We start from the raw sequence: 12,365 nt of genomic DNA on the forward strand, positions 1-12,365 counted from the left end.
GGGGCAGGGTCGTGTTGTAGCAGCGATCTCGGCACTCCCCCCAAAAGCTCGGAGCCCCGCGCCTGCCCCAGCGCGCCCTCTGGCCCCATATCCACTGCTAACCTCAACCCCCACACCGGCCTCAAACCCTGCCCCCAAACTCCCCGTCTAGTTACTTGCTGCTAAGCATAACAGCTTGGGTTTCTTAATAACAACATTGATTTCTGAAATGTTTTCTAATGGATATTACATGTGATCTGTGTTATTTCCCCCCCCACAAAAATTCCTTTTTTTTTTTCCTAATGGAGAAAAAGGAATTTTCAGCATATTTTGGTGAACAAGATGATGGGTGGATTCATAGATGATGTTTGGTTGGTTGGTTTTTGTCTCCTTTTCTTCCAAGCCGTCTTTCAGAACACTCTCTCTATATAACTCTGTAAATGTGCCCGGTCTGGTATAGTATCACGTTGCAAAATCCTTAAGGGGAACATGAAGATAAAATTTCAAGCTAAGGAATAGCCTAAGAAAATAAAAGCGTCAAGAAAAGCCAAAGAGAACACTGAAGGACTATGAGAAATCTCGGCCGTGCTGCAGGACACAGCATGGGTTTTAGGCACGTCCTCGAGGAAGGAGAAGTGTGTTACTCCAGCTGATGGGATAATGGGCACTATTAATTACCAACTTTAAATACCAGAAGTGGTGTAAAAGCAGAAGGAACTATAGATATCTGGTGCTCTGGCCCAGCAGATCATGGAGCACATGTAAAGCTTTAAAAACAAAACAAACAAGCAAACAAAACCCCCCAAGAACAACAGAACATGCCAAGCAGTTAACCTAAAGCAAACTATTTAGGCTTCAGTAACAGAATTTTGTAGCTTTGTGTATTGAGAGGTTATTCCATCAATCACAGTTAAAGCTTTGGAAAAGCTCTCTGAAAGTATGATAGCCTAACTGGTCTCAACATTCTTTTTGCTTTGTTTTGCAGGGTAATCCTCCAAAGGAGGACACTTGAAGAGAAGGAGCTGGACGTAGTAATACAGTAGTTCATTTCAGTCGTTTTCTTTGAGGCAAGCACCCAAGTGTAGGAGACGTGTCAAAAAGGTAATAGGTTTAAAACAGCAGAAATTAGTTAAGTGCTATCGCTCTTCTAGGCAGTTAAGCATTGAAAGAAATGTGGGTTAAGTGTTTCTATATGGAAGTTTGAAAGGGAGTACTGAGCAAAAGAACACCAGAAGCTGCTTGGAGCTGTGACAGAACCAAGTTTGCTCACTGATTCAAGCTTTTTAGTTTTTATTATTCTCTTACAAATATGAATGAAAACAAACCAAACAACGATGACATTTGTCTGAAAAACAGAGACTGTTTGCAGCTCTCTTTAGATAAATTAGGGGGAAAAAAGATGGAAATAAGGATGCAGAGGGCGGTAGTTTTCCAGGAAAATGGACACAGAAATGTGCAATTTTCATCCATTACTCAGAGCTTCAACACAGATGACTGTACTTGTGTTTGGCTGAATTAAATGAGGTTTATATCACCGATGAGACTTATGTATTTAATGATGTTTATGTTAAGTGGAATTAATTTTGAAGCTTAAACCGTTGGAAATGCAACTTCAGTCTGACTGCTTGATCAGAATAGCAAACTAACAGAACTAAGATGCTGCAGACTTCTTAGAGAAAACCTGTGTAAGAAAACATCTCTTCTAACTACATGCATGTAATGTCTATACTGTGATAGAAGTTTGTGTACATCAGGAACAGAAAAAACGCCCTTCTAAAGCTCTGTTTCCATTTAGAAAATGAGTCTTTAAAATTTGTCTGTACAAATTACCATTTTGACTGTAGCGAAAAAAAGGCTGTATTTCCAGTATTCTCCTTCCCTCCTCATCCTGAGAGCTACTGTGGTCTACTGGATTTAGTTATCCTTACATGGTCAGGGCAATTTTGTCTCGATGACAAACATATAAACCAGTGCCAATTAAAGGAGGGCAAAGAACAAAGAATTAGGCAGTGGGACAGAATAAATAGAAAAACTCAAGTACTGCAAGACACTGAAGATCTTTAGTGGGTCACAAGTAAGTAGGTATCACTGATATTTTGGGTTTTTACTAGTTTCTGGGAAGAGAGAGAAGTTAGAGTACGGTTAGTGAGAGTAAAGGCTGAAGAGCACAATAGTAGAAATTTTTAAGGAGTGGATTTACGGCTGGTACAGGCTTCGGTGCCTTTTTTTCCCCCCCTCCCTTGAAATAGGTGATTTTTAATGCTACACTTAAATATTAGAGTTAAGAAGATCAGGCGTTTGGGAGCTCGTTTTACTGCAGGATCTTGCTAAGCTCAGGAAAATATGATGGAAGCTGATGTCGGTTATAGGGAATATTTCAGGGTTAGTTCTTAGGAAGCTATGAATCAGTACATTAACTGTGTGACTAATATTATAAGTAACGTTATAGCTGGGGTTAGGATTAAGGAACTGAAAAGAGCAGCTGGATGAACAGAGATTAGTGCAGGATGTTTCAAAGTTTGCACAATTCAGGTGGCAGTAAACAAAATGATCAGAAATCAAAATAATTTCTTTTATTTTGGGATGGCTGTCATGGTACAAACGAAGATTAGGGCAGTCGTTAGGTTTTGTGGTTTATGTGTGTTTGAAGACAGTACTGATGGGGAAAAAAAAATCATGCTGCTTATATTTAACCAAGCTCAGATTCTGAGCTCTGCGAGGTCTGGGGCAGACATTCTTCTCTGAATCCAGGTATGCCAATGGAGTAGGTTATTTCTCAGAACTGTTTTCATTACCTTGCAGTAGGTTACCTCCTCTGCTGGCAGCGTACATCATATGTGGGCTTTCCTGACAGAGCTGGGTTAGGGAGTGCTCCCATAAGTTCCTCAGTCACTAGTTTGTTGAGAGAAGTAACTTCCAGCAAGCACTAGCAGAAGATATAATCTCCTAATGGCAAAGCAGGACTGTTTGGAAGTCAGCTATCCCCTACCTTAAATCAGAGAGGGAATCATGTCTCTTGCTGCTTTCAGTTTAACTTTAGAAAGCAAAACAAAACAGGAGGTTCCTCAGTAGTAAAGAACTGTGAAGAATACATCTGGGTTTTGGCCTCTTGGCAATCTAGCACCTTACAGAAGGTGTTGGATATGACACTCTCGTTTAAACTGAAACCTGTCTGAGCAAGACTTGTTCCCACCTAAGAGTGGTTTGTTTTGAATTAGTTTAAATTGACTAGTTCAAGCTGAAGCTCTGTGAATTGGTCACAAACTGAAATAAACGCCCCAGTCAGAGCTTTCAGTGGTTGAACTGCAGCAGAAGGACATGATTTCCTTGATATTTTTGTGTGTCTGTCTGAGTTTCATAACTGGACACCTGCAAGTATAAATTAGGCATTTTTATGCATGCAAACTATCCAGTTCCAGTGTTAGTAGCCAATGGTAGCAGGGGATAGGTTTGTTTCAGAAGTAGCTGGTTTGGGGAATTAGACACTGTTTCTGTGACTTTTCTGCAGATGCAGAAATGTTGGAGCTTAAGCACACAGACCGAGAAGTTTGGCTATGTTCAAACCTGTCTTGCTAACTCCTTTTCCTTTCTGTTTTCTAAAGCTCCTTAGAACGGATATCTCTTTCCCCATATTTATCTCCATAAAGTTTCTCTAAAGGTAGAACAGAGTTGTGGCTAATTGCATCCTGTAAAATTAGAGAGCTGGGGTTTACCTTTTGGGATGTGGCTGCTTCTCAGTAGCATAAGCAAATAACAGATGTGGAAATACTCTGCAGGAAGAAAGCATGACATGAAACAAACATTTATTAAAAAGGACTGTACAGACAAATTAAACAGGTAGCACACTGTTATTCCTACTGGGCACAGGAGTAAAATATTTAAAACACAGAAGCCAGTGAAAATGCCAGATATTGCTAAAATACCTAAATGCTAAATGAAAACCTATGTCAGAAGAATTAGAAAACTGTAAAATAAAGGAAAGCACTTTTATGTATTTAAAGTGCTAGTAAGGTCTTAATTTCTTGACTAGTCTGCTATTTAGAGTAACACGTCAATGGCTATTCTTTCAAAATCAGGTTCTGTAACTTGAAGCCACTGGCAAGTACAGTCAGTCAGTGTCCTGTTTAGAAAGCTAAAGTTGACTTCAGGAAGTGCAAGTATTAAGATTTGGCTTACATTTTCTCTATAGTTAATGGGGGCCTTGGCACTAAAGTTTGAACAACTGATCTACCCCAGCTTGGGTATGAAAATTTCTATAGCAAAGCCTTTAGACACAGTAGAGTGTTCGCATCCTTTTAGCATGAGCTTAAGGTGCAGGAGAGGCTTGTGATTTTTTTGCCATTTGGTTGCAGAACAACAGGACTATCCTTTGAGGCAAGTGAGGAACTAGGAAAAGATCCTGGAAACCATCTATAACAAAAGAATCCAGTGATTTTGTTGTCACTTGAATACTCGTTGAAAAGGGAATGACAAAGCCAGGGTTAAAGCAGACTTTAGTAATATAAGTCTTGTAAGCTTTGAGAAGAGTCTTTTTGTGACTATTAGGAGAATTTAACCCAAATAAGAATGAATTTAAGCCAAGTGAAGAAGTATCCTCAAAGAACCTTAGGTACAAAGGAAAAGGCCGTTGTTGCTCCACGGAGCAAAAATGCAGTAGACTTGTGGTAAGAACTGTACTTCAGACAGCTTCCTCCTCTGACTAAAAGACAAGAAATCAGGATTTCATAATTATCCCTCTAGTCTCTTGAGAAAGGTGCCTGGGAGAAAAGGGCCTGGGGCTGTCACAAGAAGAGCTTTTTTAACTTCTGTAGTTAATCTGTGAGAGAAAAGGAGAATACTGGTTCCCTATGAAAGATACTGCTTACTTCCTTCCACCCACCCCCAGTATCCCTTAGTACATAATACAGATTTTGCCTCCTTGAAATAGTTAGAATCATAGAATATTTCGAGTTGGAAGGGACCCATAAGGATCATCAAGTCCAACTCCCTGCTCCTCGCAGCACTATCTAGCACTAAACCGTATGACTAAAAGCGTCGTCCAGACGCTCCTTGAACTCTGACGCGCTTGGTGCCGTGATCACTTCCCTGGGGAGCCTGTTCCAGTGACCGACCACCCTCTCAGTGAAGAACCTTTTCCTAATGTCCAGTCTGAACTTCCCCTGGCGCAGCTTCGTTCCATTTCCTTGTGTCCTGTCGCTGGTCACCAGAGAGAGGAGATCAGCACCTCCCCCTCCGCTGCCCACCTTGAGGAAGGTGCAGACTGCGATGAGGTCCCCCCTCAGTCTTCTTTTCTCCAAGCTGAACAAACCAAGTGACCTCAGCCGCTCCTCTTAAGTCTTGCCCTCGACACCCTTCACCATCTTGGGTGCCCTCCTCTGGACACACTCTAATAGTTTGATGTCCTTCTTACATTGAGGCGTCCAAAACTGCACACCGTACTTGAGACTGCACCAGTGCAGTGTAGAGTGGGACAGTCACCTCCCTCGCCTGGCTAGCTATGCTTGCTCGATGCACCCCAGGACATGGTTGGCCCTTTTGGCTGCCAGGGCACACTGTTGGCTCATATTCGGTTAGACTCATTCTCAGCAATGCAGGCTATTCATATGGCAGAACTTTGTAAAGGAGGTGAAAACAGATTTGTAAACGCTAGTACATGATTGATACAAACACAGTATGTCATATTCACATTTTTTTTCTTTTTTTAAAAAAAACAAACCTTGTTAAACACAAGGGCACAAGAGACGAGTTTAAAAAAGTAAAAATACAAAAATGCGATACCAAATTAGTAAATGGTGCCTCCTTAAGCATACTTCAGTTTAGAGCTCTAGAGATCTCCCAAGAAAGAAAGAACCTGGCAAAAGTAACGGTAAGGTGAGAGCAGCTACGACTAACCTTATCTATTTCAGAACTGTAAGTCGAAGTTTCTACAAGTCTACCCTTCTATTTGCACTACTTCATTGCAGACCATTCACCCATTCTCACTACTTCTTAAATTTATATACAACTGTCATCAAAGTATGCTGCTCTCATGCATGCACTTTGGGGGAGTCCATACACTGTCCTTTAATTCTGTGTGCATTTTCCCTTAAACTCAATAGGAATTGCTCTGAACTGGGCACACAGCACGTGGCCGTTCTGACATTTAAAAGTAGAATCCAGTATTTGTGTTAGGAAACAGGATAACGATAGAGTTAATGCACTACTGCCATTTGGAGCATGGGGTCAGACTATCCTCCATTATTGCTATCTCACAGAGACTGAATCCCAGTAATTCAGCTAGCAGAATCTGCTCTTCACATATTTTCAGGGGCACGTGGTCTACATTCTGTCTCTGCTGTTGACAGGTGTTTATTTGGCTATGCAACATTAAAATGGGAGAATACGAACTGAACTTGGCATAAATTATAGGACTATATTCAATAGAATACTCATGTACTTTATGGCGGAGTTGGGAAATCAATGGCAACGTATGCGATTTGGCCAGCAAAATTGGTTTATGTGGATTTGTACAGTCCCCAGCATTTGGCAAAGATCTGACCAGAGACTCGGGGCTTCCCTGTTCTTCCTATTTAACAAGCAAAGTTCTCCGTATAACCACTCTAGCGTAACAGTAGAGGAAAACCGGGGCTAAAGAGAGAAAAATGTAAACAGGCAGTCCCTGCCTCCTGACATTACTGAAAAGAATATTTAATATTTGAGATCAATTTAGACAACAAAGACGGTGACAAAATGGGACTAGAAATGAGTGAGTTTTAAGCCCAGGTTCTGTAGTTGGGTCACCGCCATCCTCCCTGTTGGAGGAACTGTTGTTACAGGAGGTGAAACAAAGGGAAGACATGGATACAGGGAGTGGTCTAAAGGATCCTTTAGTCAGGGTTCTTTTGGCAGACATACAGAGCAAGAAAAAAACCTGGGCTGAAATAAAGCTTACTTGAAAATGACCTATTAAAAGATACAAAAATAGGAAGTTTTGGTTGAGGGAGGACAATGACACCAAAGCCAGGCATTTCTGGTGAAATACATAATTTTTAGTTTACACTGTTCCTGGTGCATGTTACTGAACTTCCCTGTGCTCCAGTGGAGGAGATTTTGGCTGTAGAAACCAGGAGTAGAAGACGTGCAGAATAGCTGATGTTGCAGCCTGTGCACATAGAGATTTGGGATTTTTCGTGCGTGTTTCCTGGAGAACCACCGTGAGCTGACTGGCCACAGAGCCTAGGAGGAGCACTAACAGTTCATTTGAGCCTTGTACTTAAGTCAATCAGTCTTCTGACTGCTGAAAATAATACCATATTAAGATGTTAAAACATCACAATTACATAATTTTTAGAAATTCATACATAGCCAGCAACTTGATCCCCCTTCCAAATTTTAAGTCAAGTTTGAGGGAATGGTACAATCAAACTCAGTAAATCAAAACTCACGTGTGTCCTTAATGCACTGATTTCCTGTATAACCAATTTCTTTTTTTCCCTGAACATTTCCTGTATAAAAAGAGCTCTACTGGATACCCAAACCTGTGCAGTCTTACTAGCTTGGAAAACAGATTGTTCTTTAGTGAAACAAACAGACAGTCTGCTATTTCAGCACTTCAAATAGTCTCCTGTTATCAGGAGAAAACAGAATAATCTCCTAGTAACATCTGTTTTTAAAAAGAGGACATAAAAGCATTTGTGGTGATCACGTTTGGCCAATAGGAATAGCCTGGCATTTAGGATACTTGCATAAGAATTCTGCTTTGTTTAGGAGTCCAAAAGATGGAATGACTGAAACGTTAAACTGTAGCACCAGTAATACTTACTTTCCTAAAACCAAATCCTAAGGACTGGAAGGAAATTAAGACAGAACAGGAGCATTGTGCTTACATTGCATTAAATAGTAAAACAATGGGTCGGTCATACTTGAGTCTGCACGTAGTAAAGTCTGGCCAGGTTTGCGGTTCTACTGGAAGAGTACTGGAACAGGTCACGTGTTTGCTTGTCAATCTTCTGGGTTTCATTCGTCCTGTTTCCTCTTGGGCTTTTTGGGATTCCGAGATCGGCTCTTTGCTTTGCAGAGTGGACATATGGGCGCATTCCGATGAATTTGTTGGTGACACGATAAACATGCCTGAAATGCGACATTGCAGCCTCTTGTTACAAACATTTAAGTGGCGTTGTTACACAGGTTATTGAGTATCATATTCTAAGTTACAGTACAGGAAAAAATAACTAAGGCTTCTTGCCTTCAAAGGCAAACCAATGCTACATTCTATACAATCCCGGTCTCTGGGTTGTACAGTAACTTCAGAGTACCTCATTGAATTGAAACTACGGTTCAGCAATCAGTAACTTTAACGTTAAACTCTATTTTGTGTTAAACGTTCCACGTGTTTTAAAGATGTTTACATGTATAATAGCTCACTGAGTCAGAGAAGTTACAGTGAAGGCCAGCTGTGATGTCACAGAATTCAAGGCAGCAGCGGGTGGTTAGATGAATTCTACATATTTAACAAAGATACAGAACTCTACTCTTTAACTTCTATTTGACTGAAGCATATTACTTTCAGAAAGGCTTTTTGATGGCCTAGCTCCGGATAGTAAGAACATAACTACGGAGTGTACTTATGTCAGTTTGTCTCCGTAGTCAGTGAATCTTTGGAACTTCGGTGGGATGAATACTCCTATGGAATTACTTAGCTCTTTTTATGGACTGCAGAAGGAGCAGAGTAAAACTGTCACTTAAGCGCCTCTGGTTAGGTTAAATTAATCCGTATGTCAGGCTTGACTTGAAGATCCCAGAAGAAACAATCACCTTTCCTGGTAATTTGTACCATCAGTAATTACTCTCCCTCATAAAATATGTGCATTGCTTCTAATATGAATCCATTTGAGATTAACTCCCAGCTATTAGTTTTTCTTTTGCCCAGCATTTTTTTTTCCTTACATGCCTTTCTCCCACATGAAACACAAGAGGAGTGGGAATTGCCTACATCTCTGCTGATGGAGACTCTTAAGTCATAAAGGAGTCAAATGATAGAGCCTTGTCCTCAGCCCTTGATGACTGGTGCTACTACTTTAAGTCTACTGGGGTTGCTCTCGATTTGAACCACTGCAGGAAAAATCAGAATCGGGACACATCATTTTTCCTTTTTGTAAACATTGATCAACTTTATAAACGTAATACATTCCAATGACAAAAGAGAAAACCCAGCGCATTCCATCTCCTGACCTTCATTGGAGGTGGCTGTTGTCTGAAAGTTGCTGTCTGTCTGGTATCTTGTTTCCTAGCCACTTGCAGCTGTTGGGCAGCCGCTGCAGCTGCAGCCAGAGACTCTGGGATGGGAGGCTCCTGTGGTTCTGTCTGCCATTCCGCTTTCTGCTTTTCAAAGTAGCTAGACAAAAGAAAAACAAATAAAAAATATAACCATCTTCTGGAATATTCCATTAGTTTGTAAAGGGTATTTTGTGTTAAAATGTAATGGATCACATTTCCCTATCATGTTCCTCCACTGGAGTCAAATTGCCTACACTTAGACACCACTTGGACTATTTTACAAATAGAATTGGTGGTATTTTCCTCTGCATTTATACACTTCAGCCAGATGCCAGATTGTCAGCTTCTAAGATATCTTGATGTACAACTGGATATAAATCTAATAGGATGGAAAATAGACAACATATATATTTAATCTCTAACAGCTTTAGATGCACCTCTGTCAAAGTTAGTTTTTATGTTTTATTCTGTTAAAATGAATAAATTTTGTATGCAGTAGATTAATACATTCTTTTTAGTGTCAGGGTGCTTGGAATGGAAAACAGCATTTCTGAAGAAACGCAAAAGAAATCCTGAAAACTGTGTGTCTGTGAAAATGATGCCAAATGTGTTGGGCGTTGAGAGATGTAAGTTTCTTAAAACATCACTTGCATTTAAAACTGATCTGTTAAACAAAGGACACTGTTCTTTGAATAGTAGCTAATTCTGTCACCCTCCTCTACCTATTTTATATCTAAAAATGAAACTGTAATTTATTATCCAAACCTATTCCACATCTAGGGTAAACTTACTTGTTGACAGTCGTAGGTGTATGGCTAAATGCCACTGCCATGTGCATGCAGCAAAAAGTAAAATTCTGACTAGCAGTAGCACAAACCAACTGAAGAATACTTGTTTTGTATCCCTTTCTTGTATTGCATCCTACCTCTGCGTAGTAAACAAGCAAAAAAAAAAAATTATTTTCAGGAAAAAAAAAGTCTTGCTAGAAAAGGCAGCATACGGTATAAAAATCTAGAGAACCAACCACCCTTGAATTTTTGCATGTCATGTGTAGAGCTTGCAGCTTGGAATAATCTAAATTTAGATTATTAATCCAGCAAATTCAGACTGAATGTCATCAAATACATGTGCTCCCACATCCCTTTTTTGTTAACTTTTGTTTTTCATGCTTACCTCTTACGTTCTTTTTTCCACCTACCAACAAAAGTAAAATGACAAAATAACCAGTAGAATCGAGAGAAGATATAAAGCCAGATAATGTTTGCTTTGGAGACTTACTCAAGGGACAGTTTCTCTTCCTCCTCACATAGATCTGGCAGCCTCTGCAATCCCAGAGTCATCCGCAAAGCATCTACATGCTCCTTCAGGGGTTTGTACTCCTCATGCAGGCGACGAGTAGATTCCAACAGCTTGTTGAGATCGTTCTCAGACTGCTTGATAGTATTCTCCATCTGAAACAGGAGGGTGGACATGCTTTTAAAGAACTGTTCCTTTAATAGCTCTCTGGTTGAGCAAGAGACTGTATCAAAAAGAAGATATTTTTCTCACTCAAGTTGGAAGAGATTGAAGACAATGCAATAGTAAAACAAAGAGTTAAGACACTGAGAGGATGAAAACTGGGCAAGGAAGAAGCAACTGGAAGTGACATATGAGATGCATTTTCATTTAAAAAAGGTGCACTCAACCTATATGACCTTCTGAACGACAGAAAAAGCAGGTAGACAGGCTACAGATAAGTGAGCAAGTGAGGAGCTATGGAAAACTCTCAAGGGACATTAAAAAAGAAATTAAACTAGAATAAACTAATTTTCTGTGTTTCTAAGATACCTGAACACCGATAGTTAGAAGTTAACAAACAAGCTAAGGAAAGGTTCCTGCTTCTCTTCCTGCAGTAAATGGGAAAAGCAGCAGAGAAAAAGGCAATCTGACAGAAAAAAGAGGGAAGGATGAAACAGAGGCTGAGGTTGTGCAGCTGGGTAGGGGAGCAGACATTTCAAGTGATAAATAAATGCAGTCTGCCCCTCCAGTACGTAGCTTGTACTTGCTTACAATGAGGGAGCTTTTTTTTCTGGTGCAAAGCACGGATACCTTCAGAGCTAGAAACCACTGTACGGTCATGTAAGTGCCCTAACAGTAAAAACTGCAGGTTTAAAAATATATTCCCTGTTTAGCCCCTCTAATTGGCTAATCATCCTTGTTTATAAACTGGTTTTATCTTACTTGTATTACTTCCCTTCAGGATGGTGCTTCTTAGTGTTTGGTGGTTCCACTCATGATGAAGGTCAGCTCTTACTAAGAACTTAATAAATATCATGTATTTTCCCAAAATCTCTTTTTTTTCCAAAAACCTCCAATCAAAAGTCCCACCTAGCTGCCAAAGTTTCTCTGTTTCCAGGTGCTGAATACGAAAAGACTAACGGGAAGAACAGTTTTATATGAGACTGCCAGAGGGATGTTACTGTGGCTACTGGTAAGTTGTAGCCACAATGGGCTTGGTTATCTATCGTCTTGGTGGAAATGCTTACTATGCCAACATTACAAAATATCCTGCCCAACGCAGACAGGAAAAAACAGTTATCCTGAGGTAAATTTACTTTGCAGCCTTTGTAGGATCCTAGGATGGTGTTGTAAAGTCCAGATTATTGAACCAGTGATAGTTCACTGATGTGCACAATTCCACAAGCTGTGGAATGATTCATATACAACTGTGTCTTAGTCAGGCTGTCTGCAGCTGGACTGTTGCATACCACATTAATATCAGCATGGATCAGTCGCAGCTCCTCCACGTGGGCCATCTTCTCTTGCAGCAGCAGGTCCATTTCCTGCTTGTATTCTTTCAGGTGCCTCTCCTCTGACTCCAGGGCTTCAAATTCTGCTTTCAGTCGTGCCTTTATTTTTTCCATCTGCAAAGTCTTATTCCTGGATCCCAGTGATAATTAAAAATGTAGAGAGACAACAGTAAGTCACTGCAACATATTTTTGTGAGGTGTCACTTTATGTGTGAATAGGTAGAAGAAGGTAATAGCAGTAATAGACAAGGGTGAGACTAAACGTGTCTGAGAAAGGATGAGGTGCAATGAGAGAACTGAATTTTAATCCCAGTTCTTTTGCTGAGCTTTTCAGCACGATGA

The 12,365-nt window shown here is 40.3% G+C and overlaps 1 protein-coding gene across 1 annotated transcript; it reads right to left on the minus strand.

Moving 5' to 3' along the window:
* Positions 1-7,537: 7,537 nt before the first annotated feature.
* Positions 7,538-12,146, minus strand: ZC4H2 (zinc finger, C4H2 domain containing). The gene is made up of 4 exons (XM_009585807.1): positions 11,982-12,146; positions 10,513-10,685; positions 9,190-9,352; positions 7,538-8,088 (listed from the first exon to the last, which is right to left on the minus strand). Exons 1-4 carry the CDS (start codon positions 12,135-12,137, stop codon positions 7,975-7,977), a joined length of 606 nt encoding a protein of 201 aa, XP_009584102.1. The 5' UTR covers positions 12,138-12,146; the 3' UTR covers positions 7,538-7,974.
* Between the last annotated feature and the right edge of the window lie 219 nt (positions 12,147-12,365).

This window comes from Fulmarus glacialis, unplaced genomic scaffold (assembly GCF_000690835.1).
Source record: "Fulmarus glacialis isolate BGI_N327 unplaced genomic scaffold, ASM69083v1 scaffold48920, whole genome shotgun sequence".
Lineage (NCBI taxonomy): Eukaryota > Metazoa > Chordata > Aves > Procellariiformes > Procellariidae > Fulmarus > Fulmarus glacialis.